Raw genomic sequence first — 22407 nt, 5'->3', positions numbered from 1 at the left:
GTTGAATGTCTTTTTTTTCGATCAAATCGCCTGAATTGTCTCATTTGTGTCTTTGCTAAATGTGTGTTGTCTGAGCAAGTGTACCTATTTAAGGGGACACAAGTATAGTGGGGATGTTCCCACGTATCTGTATTCTGCTTGATAAAAACAAAGGTTGTGTGTCCATTTAGTGCTACAGTCAACATTAGTGTTTCTGCAAGAGTTTGCACATTTTTTTTTTTTTGCTTCCGGCTTTCTGGGGAATAGTCAGATTGTTATTGAGAATGTGGAACTAATTTATCCATTCACATTATGTCCCATTTTCTGTGCTGTAACTGACCACCTATGCTGCATTTGAATAAAGATTTTTAGTCTCCTGCTTGCTGAGCCAGAAGTGTTTCATTGGTACGGCTAGGGTGGGACCATTACTTATATCGGGTTAAGGTAAGGTGCATTTGGTACACCCTGTACACGACAAGACAAACACCCAACCATTTCAGTCACTTATTCATTCCTACGAGTAATTTAAGCAACTCCAATTAACCTAATATAGTTAGCATGGTTACACCTGGTTTTGGAATGGGGGAGGAAGTAATACACAGACATAACCCAAGCAAAAGACTCCACAAATTCCACACAGAAAGGTCTCAGGAAGGTTTTTCGCCTGATCACTAAAAACAGGCCTTCTTCCATAGATCATGTGTGGAAAATAAAGAAATTATCATATCTGCAAGACGTTAATGATTTTTCATTGAGTTTTTTTAAAACTGTCTATGAACTGAAATTTAGAATAAATTACTCTTTTTTGTACTTCACTCAGATTCATTCCCAGTGCACACTTTCTTTTTGTTCTTCTCTGTTTTTACCTTGTCTGCACATGCTATCGAAGGTCAACGCTACAATCTGCCAAAGGCTGCAGGAGCAGCCGGGGGGACTCAATGAGCCTGTTTTTTTCACACAAACTACTAGTTTCATGTAAAGCTGTCCTTACATAGTGACAGCTTTAGTAAATATGACAAAAAGTCACTTTTATAAGAGTTGCAGACTGCACCTTTAATTGGGACCATCACCAGCCTTCCCTAAGGAAGGGAAAGAACAACTTTATTAGAGGGAAAGACATAAAAAGAGAGGACAGTGTTACATCTAGGTGAGGGGGAAAGGGACAGGGAAGAGAGAGTTAGGGTGGGACAATATAAGGGGTGATTGACAGTAAGCTGTTTTGGTTCCATATATATCCAATTTTCAATCAGTTAGGTGAGTTAGGTTTACCTATAGGTATAACAGCTTCTAATCATTTAAGAGGCTTTCAACACGTTTTAGGAGTGTGTTTATGGGTGTATATTATACTAAAGTAGAGTTTATTTCATTTGGACGAAGGGACTTAGCCCAAGTTTTAAAAAGAAAATCCCTTCAGTAAATTTAACAATAAGTCACCAATCTCCAGAAAGTTTCCAAACGCAGCCTCAGAGATCAGATAACGACAACCAAACTTTTCACTGAAGACACATACTTTGGAGTCAAATATAAGAACGGGAAATGCCTTCATCTTTCTCTTACTGACATATTCTGTACAGGTTCACAGGGATCTGCTGGTGCCCAACCCAGCTCACATCAAGCACAAGGAGGTACAGTATGCAGAGTCCAGTGCAGCAGAGGCAGACACACAGGCACATACTGTATACTATTTACCTAACAGACATATTGTGGGTATAACCTGAGAAAAATCCATGCAAGAACAGGAAGAACATGTAACCTTGACACAGAAAGTACCCTACCTTGAAATCTAAACCAGGCCCTATTGGTGTGAAGCCTCGCCATTCTACTCCTAATGCATCATTATGTGTGTGTGTCCCCCCCCAAATCAGTGATCGGCAAGACGTATCCATGCTATCTGGGTAGTCTATCATTTGTACTATACTTAGTATGATAAATTATGAAATTTTCTAATAAACTCATGTGTGTCACTTTTTTTTAAAAGATAGTAGGTCCAATACAGCAAGATGTGAAGACTCAGACTTTGACATCTCTAACTGACTGTTTTGTGGACACGGATGGTTATTTTAATTACTTCATTCCTACATCCGCAACTGCACCGACGTCCCATCCTTCAAATCACTTCACTCACTCATTTCTTTTCTCTATGTCATATTGTCTTCTGTCAATGCTCTTGTTGTTTTTATGCTGTAAAGTGTCTCTAAAAGCACTTTTAAATAAAAATGTATTACTATTATTATTGATAATAATTATCCTAATATAATTTTAATCTAAAATTGCTCTTTTAAATCCTCATTCTGCAAAATAAACGTCGTTCTGGTATGTTGTTTGTAACACAAATAAAGATGGAAGGATGTTGTGCCTTGAATACTGTAACTCTGTTTATATAAATTAATTTTAATATCAGTCAAAGTTTGTGCCAAACATTTGAAAGCGCCACATTGTTGAGGTAATACGATTTTATTGATACATAAAAATCTTGGTTTGCATATTTTCTGGATGCTGAAGTAGCTTCATGAAAAAACTGTTTTGTCTGTAGTGATCGCAATTGCAAAAAAAACAAAACAAAACAAAACAAAACAAAAAAACTGCATTTTTAGGGTCATCTTAAAAAAATCATAAAAATCACAACTGGAAATGAATTATTTACCTGTTACACTCAATAACGTATAAAAACACAATTCACATTATTTCACTGCATTGTAACCGTCATAAAGCTCATGTTTAGATTGTTGTGGGGTGCCAACACTTCTATTATGACTAAGTATCTCAGAACTTTGAGATGGTATCTCATATCTCATATCTCATGCTGTGGTGGTTTTGGATTGAATGAGACAGAGTCAGGTTTAGGGTTGCTGGTCAGATGCGGACACGGTTTATTTGGTCAGTGGGTTTTGGAAGCAGACTGGTCTGGGATTCAAAGGTTTTCAGTGTGTGTGTTCAATGAATTTGCCGTTGTTCTATGTTCTCAGGATTTTGTATGTTGCCAATAGTGGTAGTCATAACAACAACAGAGCCTCTCAGAAGAGACCTTGGTAAATGCTATCAGTATGATGGTATCTGGCCTGCTTATGGCAGTTTGACCAAAACTGACCAGGAGAAATTCTGCAATCACATATCAATTATGACTTAGCATCTCATCTCAAAGAAATGTTCAAATGCAAAATATTTGAGACCCAAATAATTGCATTTGAACACGTTTTTTTCTTTGAATAAATATTTATTTTATTTTTTTGTTTTTGTTTTGGGCCACATTATGGGAAATAAATGTGTCTTTATTATTGAATCAAAAAATAAAACATTTCAATCAAAGAAAAAAAGTGTTCAAATGCAATTATTTGGGTCTTAAATATTGTTTTTGCATTTGAACTTTTTTTTTTTCTTTGATTAAAAATATTTATTTTCGATTGAAGTAAACTTTTTGTGATTGAAAAAGTTTAGTTCAGTTTTGATTGAAATTATTTCTTTCTTTATTTTTTCACTGAAAATGTTTTTTTGATTGAATAATAAAAACACAAATGTAAGTGCCATGTACTGAGACCGTAGCGTACTGATTGTATGTGCGCATATATGCGCATGCGCGCACATGTGCACTACCAAAAAATGAATTTTTGCTAAAAAAAAATAAAAAATAAATGAATTTTTGTTGTTTTTGTTTTCAAAGTAAACGGACACGTGTTTTATTTGTTTATTGGATTACGTTAGGGTTAGGATTGGGGTTATAATCTCAATATGTAGGTAAACTCAGTACGTGACACCTGTCTGGCCTATATCCACATTTGTAATATTTTGTATGATAAATTATAGAATTTCTAATAAATCCATGTGTCGCTTTTTTTTCTTTTAAATACAGTAGTTCCAATACATTAAACATGGCAGACTATAAAAATGTCTTTGTGCTGACTTAATATTTTGCTTGAAAATAATTCCTTTAGCATTTTATTTTGAAATTGATTTTGTTTGCTAAAAGGTTTTTCTGGTTTGAGGATGTTGTCTCTCTCTCTCTGTGTGTGTGTGTGTGTGTGTGTGTGTGTGTGTTTAAATGTGGCGCTCAGTGCGTCACGGCGGTGCGCCTCGGCCCAGCTCCGTGACACGGACGATCTCCGACGGGGCTGAGCTCAGCTCACTCTGCCTGTTCCAGTCATTGTTGACACTCCTCAAAAATGCGGCGATGCACTTGCGTGTGAGCGGGTTTGCGGACAGAGAGTTCACAGCTTCAGCGGAGAGATTTCTCCTCGAACCGGGAACCAGAAGCAGGAGATCCGAGCGTCGGGGCCGTGGAAGCTGATCTTTGTGTCTTTGCGCATCTGTGGGTCGCAGCGGCCCGTCGATCCTCACAGGGAGCCGTGGGCTGGATTTGACATGTCGCAGCGATGTGCTGGTGAGTAGAAAGAAGGAATGGAGGGAGAAACGCTCCTGAACGGGATTTCTTGTGGAAAGCATGTGATATTACTGTTTCATCTCCTATGGTAGGCGTATCATGTTAATGCTGATGTCCGTGGCGCTGTTTCCTCTCCACCTGCACCACAATATGTCCATGTATTTGACAATATCACTATTATATTCTGTTCTGTACCACAATGAGTACCAGGAAAGAAGATAAAATGGAGCTTGACATCTGTTATTCTCTTTATTTATAACACACTTTATATTTTGAGTGCTAAAAACAGCCATAATGACACAGAGTCACTCACAGGCTGTTTATCTCCACAGAAAGCCTAATGATGAAAGGAGGAAGAGGACAGATGAGTGAGCCATACCTGCTCCACAAAGACTTTCATTAGAGCCTGATAAACCCTGCTGCAGGTACCAGCATGGAGATGGTTGTGCTGTCGTTTTTTTTTAATAATGACAGCTGATGATGATGCATGACTAAGTGTTAAATCTGTGCTCAGGGGGTGATGGCGGTGCACACTGAGCTTCACCACCACCCGGCCGTGCAGATGGAAGCACACGTGCAGCCCGTCTGAGCGTGCACTCAGTGCTGCATCCTTCCTTTCTTTCCCTCTGGCCCCTCCCTCTCCCACCCTCCCTCTCCCACATCTCTCCACACATCTTCCACTGTGTCTCCACCATCTCCTGGTCCATCATGGTATGCTTTGGGCGCTCTCTGGACTCCCCGTGCACTCTGGCCCTGCTCATCGGCTTCCAATTTGCCTTCGTGCTCTACTTCTCCCTCGGTGGCTTTCGAGGCCTGGTGTCTGTATTGGTGCACACCACAGAACCTGAGTTTGATTACTCACGGCCACATGATGTTTACACCAACCTCAGTCACCTGGGCGCCCCACCTCCCCCGCCTCGCAATTCCGGGACTGGACCCCCTGCCACAGGAGCACCACTGAGAGACTGCCAGGTCCCATCGCCACTGCTGGGTGAGAAACAACAGGGCTATTATTACTACTATTGATTAGGGGTGTAACAATATCTAAATGTCACAGTTCAATATAATCACGGTTGTAACCTCGCGGTACAAGAATTATTGCAGTATTGTGGGAACGCTCACGGTTTTACAGGAAGGCACACAGTTTGCAGCAATGCTAACAATAACGACAATGATGACCCATTGGGAACTTGTTTGTTCACTATTTTTTTGACTGTATTTATTGTCGTACATTTAGATTTACAAACAGAATACTGCCTACTAGCGGATTCAGATTCTAGCGAATAATTCAAACTGAGTCAGGAACACTGGTATTGAAACAGTCTTGTAACAATAAATTAAATAATAATACTAAAAATAGCCAAGGAAAGCAGAGTAGTGGAAACTGCCTTATTCAGTGTTTTGATTCATTTTAGGTTTTTCTAGAGAAAGTTGAACAAGTCAACATTTGAGGTTAGGAGTAATCTCTGAGCGTTTAAAGTATCCACTAACCTTTTAAATAGAGGTGTCCCGATCCGATGCTGATATCAGCCAGAAAACGAATATCGGATTTCTGTGTCTAAAATCACCGATACAAGCTCTACGATAAAATTTTCTGCTCCAGCACTTCTATCCATAGGTGACTGTGGTTTCACACTATAACAAAATAACCTACTGTTGCTGACTATTGTTCTCTGTTTGAGTGACATCACTTGATCAAGACTTTTCTAACATTCTACACTACAAAATAAGTAATGAAAGTATGTATGATTCGTGCTTCAAAACCGTTAACCCAGTAGCGGAACCAATCAGAGCCGGGCTGGGGGCGGGGCAAATGACCGGGCACTTTAAAGCTCATGATAACATACACATGCCAGCAACAGTGGGGCTTACAAGCTCTGACACCACGGAGAGCGACTATGTCATTTTGAAGTCTATCAAATGGACACAAAGTATAACAAAACAAGAGAACAACAAAAACATTAGGAGGGTCACTAACACAAATTCAAAGCGTCTCAGCACCACGGATAGCGACCGCTTTATTTTGACACCCACTTTAACTACAGTATTTCAACTCAGAGCCTGTATCAGGAGCTATAAAGTTTAGTGACACATGTTCACAAACACTATTTCAATATGAAGTATTATAGGCCTACTCACCACTATTTGAAGGGCATACAACGAGCCTTGCGCTCTGCGAACTCGTCCACGATGCTCTGTATGTCCATTTCCTTTGCTCTCTCATTCTCTATGAACAACATGGCAAGACCACTCAGTCTCTCCTGTCCCACTGTGCTCCTCAACTGGTTTTTAATAAGTTTTAACTTTGAGAATGAGCGAGACACATGACTGGCGTGCACACGCATACTGAAACCATGTTGTTTACATATGTGACGCTTGAAAAACTGAAAATGGCAATGAATGAACTGCTGTTAAGGCTCGTAAATAGTTTGTAGTATGTATAAAGCGTGTCACCTGAGGACGCGGCCGCTTATTTAAGGAAACTCACTTTAAGATATTTATACATGCGTGATAGAAAAACCCAGTGTATAAACTAAAGAAAACCTTATGCTGTAGAGGCCATTTTATCGGACTTCTGACAATAGGAGACAATGATTAGTTACATTTGACAAAGGAGACCGTATTTATTTACGATTTAAGTAATCACATGAATGTTGCATGGTATTTTAAATAGCAATTATTCCACTTTAAAGTACACTCATTGTTTTGACTTTGTAGATTAAGCCTTGGGGAACAAATGTTGGAGACATAGATTAGAGGTTAAGAAGAAGCCGCTTTTCCACAAATGAGAAAGCATAGGAAATTATCAGAGGTTACTGATGATATGAAGAGGGGGTATGATTTGACAAAATACATGAGACAAAAAATATTAAGAACCACTGATCTAGTGTATTTGTGTATTGTATGTTGACAAAAGAACAATCCCTAGAAAACGACCCTGTCCTTTTCTTTCCTCGCTGCAGTCGGACCTGTGTCTGTCCATTTGTCTTCATCTCTGTCTCTGGAGGAGATCAGACAGAGGAACCCTCTAGTGTTGCCAGGTGGACGCTACAGGCCCCCGGACTGCGAATCCCGTCACCACACAGCCATCGTGGTGCCGTACCGAAACCGTCAAACTCACCTTCGGGCTTTGCTCTACCACCTCCATCCTTTCCTGCAGAGACAGCAAATACACTACAGCATCTATATCGTGCAGCAGGTGCGTGTGCGCGTGTGTGTGTGTGTGCGTGTGCGCGTGCGTGTGAGTGTCTGTGCATTATTATTACCTCCGCCAAGAGCAAAGCGCAGAGTGGTTACAGAGGTTATGTTTTACCCACCGTTTGTGTGTGTGTGTGTGTGTGTGTGTGTGTGTGTGTGTGTGTGTGTGTGTGTGTGTGTGTGTGTGTGTGTGTGTGTGTGTGTGTGTGTGTGTGTGTGTGTGTGTGTGTGTGTGTGTGTGTGTGTGTGTGTGTGTGTGTGTGTGTGTGTGTGTGTGTGTGTGTGTGTGTGTGTGTGTGTTGCGCGCGCGCGCATGCGTGCGTGCGTGTCAGCAAAATAACTTAAAAAGTTATGAACGAGTCTGATGAAATTTCCAGGAAAATTGATAAATGGGACAAGAAACAGGTGATTAAATTTTGGTAATGTTCCGGCTGCCAAAGGAAAAAAAAAAAAAAAATATATATATATATATATATATATATAAAATGTCATTTTCCCACTGATGATGTCATCAACAGTTATGTCATCAGTGTTCCAATTAGAATGTTTTAAGTGATGATGTCATCAACAGTGATGTCATCAGTGTTCCAATTAGAATGTTCTAACTGATGATGTCATCAACAGTGATGATGTCAGAATTCTATGCTATGCTAATGCTAAGCTAATGCATTGCGACACAGGTCAGCACCTGCATCCTCACTTGCGTTTTCTTCCTCCTTACCGCTCTGCGCTTATGTTTTACCCTCCGTTTATCTGTCTGTCAGTTAGCAAGATAACTTGAAAAGTTATGAAGAAATTTGGATGAAATGGGACATTGATGAATGGGACAAGGAACAGGTGATTACATTTTGGTGATGTTCTGGCTATCAAAAGAAAAAAATATATACATATCCCATTCATTTTCCAATCCACACTGTGGAACTTGTGATGATGTCTTAGGTTCACTCAGAGTCAACAGCTCAATGCTGACAGGTAGTCAAGGTAACACTGCTCAATGTTGACAGGTAGTCATGGTAATCCTGAGTTTACCATATTCCATGACAGGAGAGTGTTAGCTGAGCTTGAGCTGCTTGGCAGAGATCTGCGCTCTCTGAGTGCTTTTCTAGTTACTAGTATGTTCTTGGTCAGTGTATGTTTTGGTCTGATCCAGAAAAGGATATAAAAAGAAAAATTGAGTGGTCAAGCGTGATTAACAAAACTTAAAAAAATAATAATAATAAATTACTGTTCATAAAAACCACAAAAATTGAAATGTTAGAAGACTGAAACAATAAATTGTTGTTTTTTTTCATACTGTGCAACCAGAATTTGCTGTTTTCAAAGTAAAAGCATGTTTTAGGATGTTGCTGTGAAGTTTGGGGCTGCTGTGAAACAGTAGTTGATGGACATGGATCAGTACATTCATTTTTCCAAACAATAATAAGAGTGTGTTTCAGAACAGGACATGAATTCAGAACAACACTTCCACCCACACTTTGGTGTGATGCGTCCAGAGATTTCTGCAGATGACAAGCCTTGTTTTGCCATGTCAAAAATCATGTCAAAGTAAAGGTTCCAAAGACATTTTTCTTTGGGCTAGGAAAATCACAGGTAGAACTAACATTTTGGCATTTTTGCCAGAAACACACCGTTCTCAAATATGCTCTTACAATGAAAACAGCAACTTCTGATCACACCATATAAAGAAACAGGCATTTTACTTTTTACATTTTTTTTAATGTCTTCAAACATTTTATTTTTTTTTGTTTTTAGAAACAAGAAATGAAAATCAACCCATTTTTAAAGTTTTGTTCAACCCTTCTTGACCCTAATAAAGAAAAATTCCTTGAATTTGAATCTTAAGTTTGGAATTTTAAAATAAGAATCAAATAACCACTCAATTTTTTTTTTTTTTTTTATATCCTTTTCTGAACTAAAAAATCCAAAGACCAAAACACACTCTGACCGTTCTTCCTCTTGCATCATCAGCATAAATGACTGCACAGGATTAACGTTGGTATACTGTATGTCTTGCATAACTGCGATGTGATAATCCTGTAATGGATGGATATGGATAGTGATGAACATTTGGACTGTGATCACAATATGTAGCTCTTTCATTAATAGTACAGTACCAATCCTGAGAAAATGCACAATATTTTGCTGTTTTGCTCAAATCTCAATAAACTTGTTATCAACAGATATGGAAATTAAACAAGCAACTATTGTTATATCCAATATTTAAACACTTATGTGGTCTTTTAAAACACGTACCTAGATCAGGGTTTAATCGGGATAAACAGGTGTTGAAAATGAATTTGTATGCAGATAAATACATAATGTAGTCCTCATAGATATAGATCAATAAATTGAAGATCTTTTGCTCAAAATAAAAATAGCCGCTAGAAAGTTTGTTTTCCCTGTAATACTGTTTATTGACATTGTCGGAAAACTTTGGCGTACTGCATTGTGGGATATGGAGTCTAATAGACTGATGCATAGAAGTGTTTTTACTTCATTCTCACCACAATTTATTGTGTTTGCCCCCAAAATCTTTGCCAAAGTGACTTCCCAACACATTTCTGGAGTTTTTTGCTGACTGAAAGTTGCGACAAAACAATGATTATTTTGAGGTTTGCACAGAAAGACCCAAATCCAACAGAAAATGAACGTCTCGCAGAGTGAGGTGAATCACTGTCCTCCTTGTCTGGCAAAGAATCACAATAAATCATGACAATGTGGAGAATTTAAGGAAAATCAAACAAGATAAATATGTTATCCAAAGTATCACCACTGGGATTTTTTTTTAAATTCCTTTTGAATTATAGTCATAAAACACAACCAAACTCGAGTCAGTGAAGACAACACCTATACATATATATATATACAGTATAACAAGTAACTGCCAGACAAAACATTAATTTAAAGAGAATAATGTAAAAAGATAAAGATAAAACACTGACTAGTTTTTTCACCTATGGCAAGCAATTTTAACATTTAATCCGTAGAGGTTATAGTAATTGTAAATGTCAACAAATGATTTTAAACTAGTTAGAATTCCAAGCCAACATATCCACAATGTAAATATGAACAGTTGGAATTCTAATTAATGACTACAATTATTTTCTCACGAGTGAAAACTGTAATTGTTGATATCTTCAATTGTTGTTAAATTACTGGTATCATAAATGGAATTGTAGATACAAATCAATTCTGACTAGTGAAAATGAAATGTCATCTTAGAATTGTAATATAATTTCAGATATCTGAAATACAATTGTAACTAGTGATCATTACATTCTTTACCAGTAACACTTTTATTTGAGATATCCACAATTCCTTTTATAACTAGTCATAATTGAATTTTAGTTATCAAAAAAGGAATTTCCACTCAATAGGACGTCCGGACAAATGTTAAAACGGTGTGTTAACAGCACTTTAATCTGCTAAACTATTCATTTATATGTTTGGTAAGGATGCTGCTGAACTGTTCTTACTGTTTTTTTTTTGTCTAATAATTTTAGGTCAGTGCAAGTGAGAGAGAAACATTCATTTCCAATGTATGAAAAAGCAAGAAATTACAATAAAGGAATCTTTATCTTTTAAGCTCTTACCTCAGGGGCCAAATATGGACCAGTTTGATCTAAAGTGGGCCACAGATAAGATTTTTGGTGGGAAAAAGAACAATTTTAACATCAATTGTGCCCTAGTTTTTCACTTTAAAATTTTTTTGATTTTGTAACCAATTTTTGTGTAATTTAGAGGAATTTTGTGGAATTTGTGAGAAATTACAAAATTTGTTAGAAAAAGCCAGTAATTTCCACAATTTGCATTAAAAATGACTGCATTCATGTGATATAAACAAAGGAAAACTGCAAGCTCCCTAACATATTGTGGAGTTTCATTAAATTGGTGAGTATGAGATATCTACAACTGTATTATTGGGTCATTTACACAATAATTCATGCAATTTTTACTGTCTCCTGCCGGTCGAATTGGATGCTGTAAAGGGCCAGATTTTTTCAGGCTGTAAGATTTATGATGAAATGTATTGTTTTAACAGAGCTCAAGGACATTACTTATATCATCATTGTTTTAGTCGGGGTTTGAATTACTGTAACAAATCGTCATTTCTTTATTGCACAGAAGGCAGCAGAAAATAATGCCATTTTTTATCAACAATAAACAAATGATCAACTTACAAATTTGCCAAATATTCTCATTTATTCATTCCTATTTTCATTTTTTTCCACAGTGGGGCAATGGCACTTTTAATCGAGCTAAGCTCCTGAATGTGGGTGTGCGTGAGGCCCTCAGAGATGAAGAATGGAGCTGCATCTTCCTGCATGATGTTGACCTGCTGCCTGAAAACGACCACAACACCTACACCTGCCACAAGCAGTTCCCCACACACCTGTCTGTGGCCATGGACAAGTTCCGATACAGGTAGAGCTGCTTTGTTCTGGTACTCAAAGGTGTTAACTTCAATCAGCTGTTTACACTAAGGACGTCCTGATGCAACTTTTTCACATCCGATACGATACCGATATTGCAGCCTTGGGTATTGGCCGATACCGCTATCGATCCAATATCAGCACGAATCATACATACTTTAATATTACTTATTTTGTAGTGTGGAATGTTAGAAAAGACTTGATCAAGTGATGTCACTCAAACAGAGAACATTAGTCAGCAACAGTAGGTATGAGAAAAACTGACCCTTTTATTATTAGCTCATTGGTTACATACATTTTAACCTTCAACATAATATCTACAGTATTCTACAATTGAATAAAAAAATAAATGATAAGACCCTGAAAAATAACCTAAATAAATACAATAAAAACCAATTATACTTTTAAAGTGCAAACAATTACACTGCACTTCAGTTATTTTTTACTGTCAGTATATGGTGGGAACAACTGAGGGTGAGATATTGTCCACTGTCCACTGCTCAGATTAAAGAGTTCACAGCTCCAGTTTCACTGACTGTGCCCAAAACAATGTGATCATTGCTCTTACCCCCAATTTCCACTACTGGATGCGGCACCGCTGCGTTACGTCTCCGCCGCGCCACCGTAACTGATAGGTTTCCACTTTAGTCTGTGTTAATTTCCGCCGGCTCCGCTGTTGTGCGTGTCTGCTCCTTCCCAGCTCCGACAGTCCGGTGCCCTCCGCCAGATACAGTATATACGCAGGGCTTCTATTTCTGACGGACTCCGGAGCACGACGCATCAATCGGCACAGAGCAAATGACGCTAAACAGGAAATTAAGCCCGTATCTCGCAATAAAATATCCGATTACTTTTCAAAATAAAACACTTCAGATTATATTTCAAGTAACTACATCACCAAAATGTCATAATGTGTAAAAACAAAAGCACATTCACTATATTGTTTCTTCTCATACTGTAACTGCACTGTAAACTGCAGCAACTTTGATTTAGTTCATGTTTTACTGGTGCAGTTTTATCTCTTCTCTGTTGGCTGTTGCTAAAAAATGTGGCTATGACAAATCCCGAGAGTCCAACCTTCATGTTCTCCTTCGTTAGGAACACTGACCTGTTTATCTGTTTATTGTTGCATTTATAACACATACATTTAACTGCGTTCTCGCGTGATTATATAAATATCGTGAGAACTCCTCCAACCGGAGTGCACCGTGGCGCACTCAAAACGCAACCGGTGGGGATTACCGGATGGCGGACAGCGAGGCAAAACCGGATCGGTGCCGTGGCGTAGCGGAGACGTATCCAGTGGAAACCCCCAGTTAGTCTTCACTAAAATCAAGGAGCGCTTATATCGGAGATTTTAGATGCAGTCCGATAAAATCCGACATTCGTTTTCTGGCTGATATCGGACCGATATTGGATATAGATATCGGCTCGGGACACCTCTAGTTTACACATAGTTTTTGATCTAACGTGATTTGGTTCCTGCAGGCTGCCGTATTCACAGTATTTTGGTGGCGTTTCTGCGGTCACACCAGAGCAGTTCATGAAGATGAATGGCTTCCCAAACCAGTACTGGGGCTGGGGGGGAGAGGATGATGACATTGCTGCCAGGTAATGGACTATAAGCTCTATGTAGAATAGATGTGTGAGTTGTGCATCATCACATTTACCATTAAAGCACAATTTAATTAAATTTTTACGTTATGTTGACTGTTTTTCATCTTCATGTTTGACTCTCTTTTTTTGGCATTCCTTTGTTTTCTAACGTCCTTTTCTTTCATCTTCATGTTCCCTCCCATTGCTGTGGCTTTGCTTTGTGTCTCTTGGGTACGTTTGCATGGACGGGCCTTTAGATTCAACCTGAGCTGTTCATTTATTCGTTTTTAGGCAGTTGTGTTCCTTATTTCTGTGCTGAGGTTCCCCCACTTCACTCTCTTTGTCAGTGTATGTCACAAGTTATGAATGCACACAAAAAAAAGAATACACAAAACACTTTGCCTTCTGTGCATGTTTGCCAATTACATAACATAACAAAAACATTCACAACATGATGGAAGCCCAAAAGATTCATAATGAAATAAATAAAAACAATATTTTGAAATAAATACCATTTTGATAGATAACTGACAAATATATAATATGGCCATAAATGTGTAAAATAAGGTAATATTATTGTGACTAAATATGTTTTTACTGTTCTTTAATATCTAATTTTTTATTATTTTATTATAATTAAATATTTCATAATGATTATTTTAACAATGTCGTACTTTTTAAATAATTCCTTTTTATTTATTTTCCAAGATTTTATGAAATCAAAAATAGTTTTTTACAAAGTAAAAACGATTTTACATTATTTCATTATTTCATAATGTCCTTTTCCACAATGGCCTTTTTCTTTCATAATGTCGTTTTTTCAGCGCAATGACTTGGTCTGTCAATCAAAGGAGATAAGGCGGAGCCAGTTAAGTGATTGGCTGATCCTTTACACAGACATGAGCAGCAGCACTTGCAGTATCGACTCAAGCGTGGAGACTTATCACTAATGCTGAGAAGCCTGAGCGCCACGAGTGCATCACACGTCAGAGTAACGCAGTCTCATCCTCAACATATTGACCATCGGTCAGGACCCTTAGCGTCAGTGTTCGAAGCATGTGGTACCCCTTTGACGTTCATTTTCGACGCTGAGGGTTCCGCCCAGTCTTTTCAATGGTCTGATGCCAGGTCACGTGACTGCTGACTGCTCAATGAAAAACATGGCGGACATCTCTTATATTTTAATGGCAAATTGCCTCATTTCAAGATCGATTGTGGCTTTAGAAATATTTTGATTACATTTCTAGTGAGAATAATACCCTTAACTTTCATAGTATCCATTCGTTATTTTTTTTTTTTTTAAATGATCTGTAGTTTTTTCGTTACAATGGAAATTCTTCTGTGGTTGCTATGACAACCTATGGACGCCAAAAAACTGCAAGCCAAAAGCAGATTATTATCAATTATCACAGACCGAGTGGATGTTGTAATTCTTTTATTATAACCTTTCCTATTTTCATCTTCTAACCTAGGGCTGGGCAAAAAATCGATTTAATTGATTAATCGACTTTGTAGATAAAAACGATTTTTATTTTGCAAATTCAAGTTTAAAAAAATATATATATATATATATATATATTAACATTTTTAAAACTTTTTTTTTTTTCCCACCAGTTTTTTCTGACTTTTTCGCGTTCCAATGTGAGCCAGCCCCCTCTTTGTTTACCCTTTGAGTAGGCTATATGTGTGCCACAGGCATGTTTAATTTTTTATTCGCACTATGCTGAGATGCTAAGGGAAGAGTTTATTATTTTTTAATTGTAATGTTATAAAATATGTAGTTATCTGATTTTTAATCAGAAAATTTTAGCTACTGTGAAGTTGCTGTTGCACTTTTGCTTAAACCTGGGTTAAAGCTTGAAATTGTTGAATGACAGAGAATCATTTACTTTTTATTTTGGGATTGTTTTATGCATTTTAACTCTTGAGGACAATCACAACAATAAAGTTGTACCTTTGACAATATATCTGATGTCTGCAGTCATTTTTAAATGCATTTAAAAAAAAATTATCGAAAATCGAATCGAAACTCGAATTTTTCTTTAAAAATTAAAAGATTCCTTTTTGGGCCAAATCCCCCAGCCCTACCCTACCCTAACCATGGTTGGGGGAGAAAGGGGAGATCTTTCCTCTCCAGAGCTGAATGCAGCTTCTCCTCCGGTGTTAAATCCCAGAGTCCTCATATAAAGTGGAGCCGCGCAGAAACATCAGGCTGTGTTGGTGTTGGAGAGCTGTACTTTATTAACTTATACCTGCACTGTAAACATAACCCTCGCTACCTGTCCCGGTCACCGTGTCAGACTGGACTCAGGACTTAACACACACATCTGCTCCACTGACACACACACACACACCGCTTCCTCACTCAAAATGAATACATTCAAGCTAGACACATTTCACAGCACTTTTCTTGCTTTATTTTTTTTTATTATTATAAATACTTATATTTATATATCTTCTCATTTTAATGTGTTCCTACACCTCGTTTTTACCACTGTGTCGGTGAAAGAACGGCCATGACCAGTGTCCAGGAAAACTAATCGATCATAAAGGATCAAGCAATGGTCCAACCCACGAGCTTTGATTGACAGATCAAAGTCATTCTGCTGAAAAACGACATTATGAAATTAAAAGGCCATTGTGGAAAAGGACATTATTAAATAAAAATATACGCTGTAAACAAGTGTTATTTTTTTTAAATCTTAGAAAATAAATAAAAAGTCATTACTTTAAAAAGTATGATTAAAATAATCATTATGAAACATGTAATAAAAATAAAACAATGATAATAGTAATAATTAGATGTTAAAGAATAATAAAACAATAATATTACCTTATTTTGAATTGTAATGGCCATATTATATATTTGTATGTTATTTATCAAAGTGGTATTTATTTCAAAATGTTATTTTTATTTATTTAATTATGAATCTTTTGGGCTTCCATACAACATCAGTCGCCTGTTTTAATTGACTTAGATAACTGGAATGGTGTTCGAACAAGAGATGGAAAAAGGGAACCACAGTGTGGTCATCAAGGCCAAAGTAGGTTTTTCAACTCATTTGGGTTTTTAGTTTTATTTTATTCTTTGATTTATTATTATTATTATTATTATTTAATTTTTTTTTTTTTTTAAGAGTCTTTAGATTAGTAATTAGTGCTACAAACACTTTGTAGCAAGACATGAGTGCATAGTTCTTCTCCCCCAGTTTGGTATGCTACTTGTAGCTAAATAATGGGAATAACGGATTGAGAGTCTGTGCTGTTGTCCATCCAGAGTGCGTCTATCAGGCATGAAGATAGTGCGCCCTCCAGTGGCCATTGGCCATTACAAGATGATCAAGCATAAAGGAGACAGAGGCAACGAGCAAAACCCCCGCAGGTAAATATCAACTCACCAAGTGTCATAGATACCTTGATTCATGCCCTGATTTTTGTAAAATAAATGAATGAATGAATAAATATGATCTACACCAGTGGTTTCAAACTCCTTTTAGGTCAGGGGCCAAATACAGAGCAGTTTGATCTCAATTAAGCCACGTATTTCAGTAATTTCAACATTATTGTGTCCTAGTTTACACTTCTACTTATACATAAAATACAAAATATGCAAGAAACTGAAAATATGCAAGCAATAAGTGATGGATACGAGTCCCCACATGATCTTCACTTTAAATTTCCTTGATTTTGTGACGAATGTCTAGTTAATTAAGGGAAATATTATGTAATAATTTGAGGAAAATTGACAGTATTGTAAGAATTTAAGTTTCATTTAAGAGTTTAACATTGAAAATGACTGCAACCATTAGGGATGTAACGATTAATCGCAAGGCAGTTAAAAATCGATTAATAGGTATCACGGTTGATATCGATTTTCTGAAAATTGAATCGCAGTACAATCCACAAGTATAGGCGGCGGGCGCAGTCTGCTAATACTTTCTCTCTGGCCGCCTTCTACTCTTAAATATGTTAATAAATGATTCATTACCCCTTTAGCACCGACAGAATATCTGTAATATTACTTGAATATCTGTAAAAGTCACGTTTTTCTATTAGCTCTGTCTGCTAGCATAGCTTCTCTTCTTCACTGCAAGATATCTGCATGCCAACCGACCACTGCGTTACCAGCGCCCTCTGCTGGTCCAAACAAATATGACGTAAATCAGTGCAGTCACGGTTTTTTGTTAAGGCAACAAAAAACATATTCAGTTGCACTTTTAAAAGAAAAAGAACTATTATGCAGTTTTGCATTGTTTATTATAGAACCAGAATTTAAATTAATAGGCTTAATTTTCATTTGTATTATTCCTTTATTTATTTCATTCAAGATTTATTTTTAGTTAAATTGCATTGTTTTGAATAGTTTATCAAGGAATTCTTTTGACAATGAAAAATAAAAGGAAAATAGTACAGTATTTTCTACAGTATGTCTACAGTCCCATTTTGTAAAATAAATCGTGAGAGAATCGTATCGTGAACCCAGTATCGTGAATCGAATCGTATCGGGAGTTGAGTGAATCGTTACATCCCTAGCAACCATATGATATAAGCACTGGTAAAACTGTGAGTCCCTGCAAATATGGTTGAGTTTCATTTACACAATGATTCATGTTTTCTCTGTCATTTTTACTTTCTGCTGGGGGCCGAATTGGATGCTCCGAAAGGCCGGAATTGGTCCCTGGACCACGAATTTGACACGAGATCTATACTATGGATTTATCTGAAAATGTTTGTGTCCTGCAGCATTAATGTCAAATATCATTTCAGCGTGCCAAAGCTATAATGAATAATGTTGTTATTGTAAAATGATATAAAGCTTTATCCATTCTACACAGGAGACATTCCTGTTATATAGCAGCATGGATGATGAAAGCAAGGAGTGAGTACACAACATGAACAGTGGCAGTATTACGATAATAGCATTCAGCATATTTGCATAGAACACCTTATTTTTAGACATCTGTGTGTGTCCGTGGTAGAAAGGTCAGACTACTGCAGGTAGAGAGACCCCGTGGATAAGCAGACAAACAGGGAAACATTTTTAAAAACCAATGCAAAAGGAGGACATGTGAGTCGTATTGAATTCCGATGCTTTGTGTTTTAGATTTGACCTTCTGAAAAGAACCAGACTCAACTGGCGCTCGGACGGCCTCAACTCTCTGACCTATGAGCTGCTTTCCAAAACGCGGGAGCCGCTCTACACCAACCTGACAGTCAACATCGGAGAGGATCCCCGTCTGCCACGTGGCAAACTCCCTTTTGTTGTAAAAACATTAATTCCGGACCACCAACGTAACACTAGCAAGACGAGAGACACAACTAGGCCAGGAAAGAAGCAGCAGGAGGAGGAGGAGCCTCTGGCAACAAACAGGACTGTGGCTAGGATCACGCCCACACAGACAAAGACCGCAACTCAAGCATCACAGCATAATAAGACAGGGGTGATGACATAAGATGACATTTTTTGGACATCACATCTATAGCAAGGAGGGGATTTCCTGTTGATTTCATTTGTGAGTCAGGATGGACAAACCACAGTGATGAGGTAAAGCATAGTGGGCGAGGTTAGAGTTAGTTAAATAAAGCCAGCTCTGACTGTACGGGGGTGGACTCACGTTCACGAATGAGTCCCCTTGATGAATGCGACGTGGCCCCTGTGACTGACAGATTGTGATCATGATCACAGTGAGACCCCCAACACAGTCCCACCCTTGCTTCTACAAACTGCTCCCAGACACTGAGATGTTTCTTCCAAGCAGACCAGCAGCTTCATCTGGTCTCCTGCCGAAATACAGCTGCTGTCCAACTGCCCCACTCTGAGGTGGGATCGTGTTTCTGTGCCTTCTCTCTTTATAAACTGCTGAAGTTGCTTTTAGCTGCTGACCAGGGGTGATTTTTTGCCATTTGCTCCATGTGGGAACGTTTGAAAGCAGCGAGGGGGAAAACCAATCCTGGCTCAGGATAAGTAGGTTGTTTCTGGACTGCTGTTTTATATTTGTGTGCATTGACTCCATAATCGCAGGACTATTCTAGAGTTTATATTTCTATAGAGAGACATTTTTAAAACTGTATTTACTGTTTTGTTTGACTGGTCTTTTCCTTACAGTCTGGTGCCTCTCTATGACATTTAGTTTATAGACAATCAAACTATATGGGAATACTCTGTATTCAACGATGCTATGGCTTTCCTTACATCTGTCAGATTTACATAGACTTGGCATGATTGTTGTTGTCTAGTACGACTATACTCTAAATACCTTGGATTGACATGTGATATCTGTGATTTTCTTATTCCTCCTCTAGAGTAGTCGGGTAAGGTCAAAGAGCAAACATGCAGAGACAATGTTGTAGGTGTGATGACATAAATACCAGTTTCAGATGGTGTTTTAGTATCTAAAGTGGTCATGGTTACATAAAGCACTGTGCATAGTTTCAGGTCAAGTTTTAACTGCAGTGTCCTCCTGTAGAGTGTGGCAGACCACAGTGCATCTCAAAGCTATAAATGCGTGTTTCACTGTCTTAAACATTCTTCATTTAATGCACTTAAGTGGTGAAATCTGTAAAGGAGGATGACGAGGGAGTGAAGCAAGTGTTTGGTATATATGTCAGGTCGTGCATGTTGGCATGTGGATTTTATTGTTGATCGATTTTATCTGGTTGTAAAATCCAAAATCAGTCTGTATATTTCTTTCAATTTTCCTGTGAACCTGTTTCCTAATTATGGGTGCAAGTTCCTGTGTCTTGACAAAGATAGTCAGTAGGTCTAACTATGCCAGTTTTAATTAACAAATGCAAGCTACATGATATCTCATCACACTAAACAGAAGTTGAAGTCATCACCTCCGCCATGGAAGATTCCATTACATTTTGGAGGGGATCCGGATCAATGTACTGGATCGATTTCGGTTTAAAAATCGAAATCGAAAAATCCCAATTTCTCATCATTGGTGAAATTTTATCCAGATTGAATTCAAATTCGTATTTCTTTGCATATTTTCAATATAATAGGGGGTGCCCATACATTTGGACATTCTGTATGGTTATAAATGGGGAAACACATTTCTTACAAGCCTTTAAAGTGTGAATATCTGGCAAAGAGGTTATTTGGCGCTTGACAGAGGTTCTGAGTGCTCTTGTCTGTTAAAGCCAATATCCAAGACTCTTATTTTGAAAGGCAAGAAGTGAAAGTTCACATTCTAGGTCAGTTTGCATTTGACTGTGTATGACAATAAAACATAGAGGCAGAAATGTTTACCGGTACTTGATATATTCATCCTGCAAGTAGTTGCACCCATAATCAGGAAGTTGCTGGCTAGGGAATGAGGTCATTTATGTGGTATTATTGTTGTTTCTTCATGTTTTATTGTGGGTGAAGGGGGGAGGTTTACGTGATTCGTGGAAAAATCTTGAATCCAAACGCTTGAAACTGTAAGAAATTATTACTGCTCTTTGGCTATGTGGACTGTACAAATACACTAAACAGTATATATAATATTAATAATAATAATGTGTAACACTAAGCCTTTAGTATGGCATTGTTTCATCCCAGTAGTAGGAAATGTATCTCCTATGCTGCTTTGAATGTACTTTACTCTTGTATGGAGTCAATAACCGAGCTAAATGTGCAGCTGAATAAGTCATCTTGCGGTACAGGGGTCAGGTCAGAAATGCTCCTCTCCCTCATAGATCAGTTTGTCATACTTTTATATCATATGTCCAAACTCTGTGCCTAGAGGAAAACAGGCCCCTGTCCCTGCAGCACTGCTGGGTTTAATATCAGCACCCTCATGTGGCACAGTGTGGTAAAACTCCAGCTGGGAAGGGCCAACGAAAGACTGAATGAAAACTGCAGTGTCCGTGACATGAATGTTAACCATTACATCCGCCATTCACAGATTCTGGCCAATCAAACCTTGTTATCGCCCTGTGTGAAGGCTTTCTCACACGATGCAGCCATCTTACAGTAAAGGAGAAGAACTCGCTAAATTATACCAACACAGAGAAACAATATCTACCCATTGTAGACTATTTTAAGAGTAAATATTGTTTTGTTTTTTAGAAGGAATCTATAAAGTTTGCAATAGTGAAAACACCGTTAGAATTTATAGAGACATTAAGGACTAATTTTATAGCTTTATACAAACTAATTATTGAATTGCTTGATAATGAATAAACATATCTATCGTTCATCATATTGCCTGGACAATTATGCCTCTTTGAAATGAAGCTGTAAGTAACTGAAAGCTTTTAAGAAGATTACATAATCAGATACTGCGTGCGTACCTGGAGATTGTTCTATATTTAATACATATGCTAGTTTTTATGAAGGATGTTTTCCTGTGTGTGTGTTGAAATGCAAGGTGGACAATTACAGGCAGGTTGACTTCAAACTCCATTATTTATTTATTTATTTATTTTTTAATGATATATTGCAATTCATCATATCACTTTGCTTGACATTTCAAATTTGACTGCAATGAACCCCAGGATGTTTAGGCGAATATTACATTACATTACGTATTTATTATGATGTCAGTGACTGTGATCATTTTTAAGTTGCCTTATTAATGAACTCTTCTTGAAGATGAATGACTTTTGTGTGTTTGTACATTAACTCGCAGAAAATTCAACTCAATAGGCAACAGAAGTACTGTGATAGAGTGCAACTACTGTATGTCCGCCAATTAAAGTTATCTAGAGACAAAATGTGTGTGGATGTGTGATTGAAGCATTGCATACACAATGTGAGAAGCTCATACTCTCCTTCCACTCTCAGATCCTCTTAATGATATGGGCTGAGCATTTTCAATTAAACGCCATGGCTCG

General features: G+C 37.7%; 1 protein-coding gene across 2 annotated transcripts; it reads left to right on the top strand.

The window, feature by feature from the left end:
* The first annotated feature begins 4019 nt into the window (after positions 1 to 4019).
* Positions 4020 to 22287, top strand: b4galt3 (UDP-Gal:betaGlcNAc beta 1,4- galactosyltransferase, polypeptide 3). 2 transcript variants are annotated; one of them, XM_028452651.1, is made up of 8 exons: positions 4020 to 4354; positions 4687 to 4779; positions 4869 to 5345; positions 7318 to 7553; positions 11787 to 11977; positions 13474 to 13596; positions 16859 to 16963; positions 18686 to 22287. In XM_028452651.1, the coding sequence occupies exons 3-8, from the start codon at positions 5063 to 5065 to the stop codon at positions 19032 to 19034; spliced, it is 1287 nt and encodes a 428-aa protein (XP_028308452.1). In that variant the 5' UTR covers positions 4020 to 4354; positions 4687 to 4779; positions 4869 to 5062; the 3' UTR covers positions 19035 to 22287. The 2 variants fall into 2 exon arrangements, with proteins under 2 accessions (XP_028308452.1, XP_028308453.1); XM_028452652.1 differs by lacking the exon at positions 13474 to 13596.
* Positions 22288 to 22407: the final 120 nt, after the last annotated feature.

This window comes from Gouania willdenowi, chromosome 7, assembly GCF_900634775.1.
Source record: "Gouania willdenowi chromosome 7, fGouWil2.1, whole genome shotgun sequence".
Taxonomy (NCBI): Eukaryota; Metazoa; Chordata; class Actinopteri; order Blenniiformes; family Gobiesocidae; genus Gouania; species Gouania willdenowi.
Note: the sequence above shows the minus strand (reverse complement) of the source record. Positions and strands in the feature narration are given on the sequence as shown.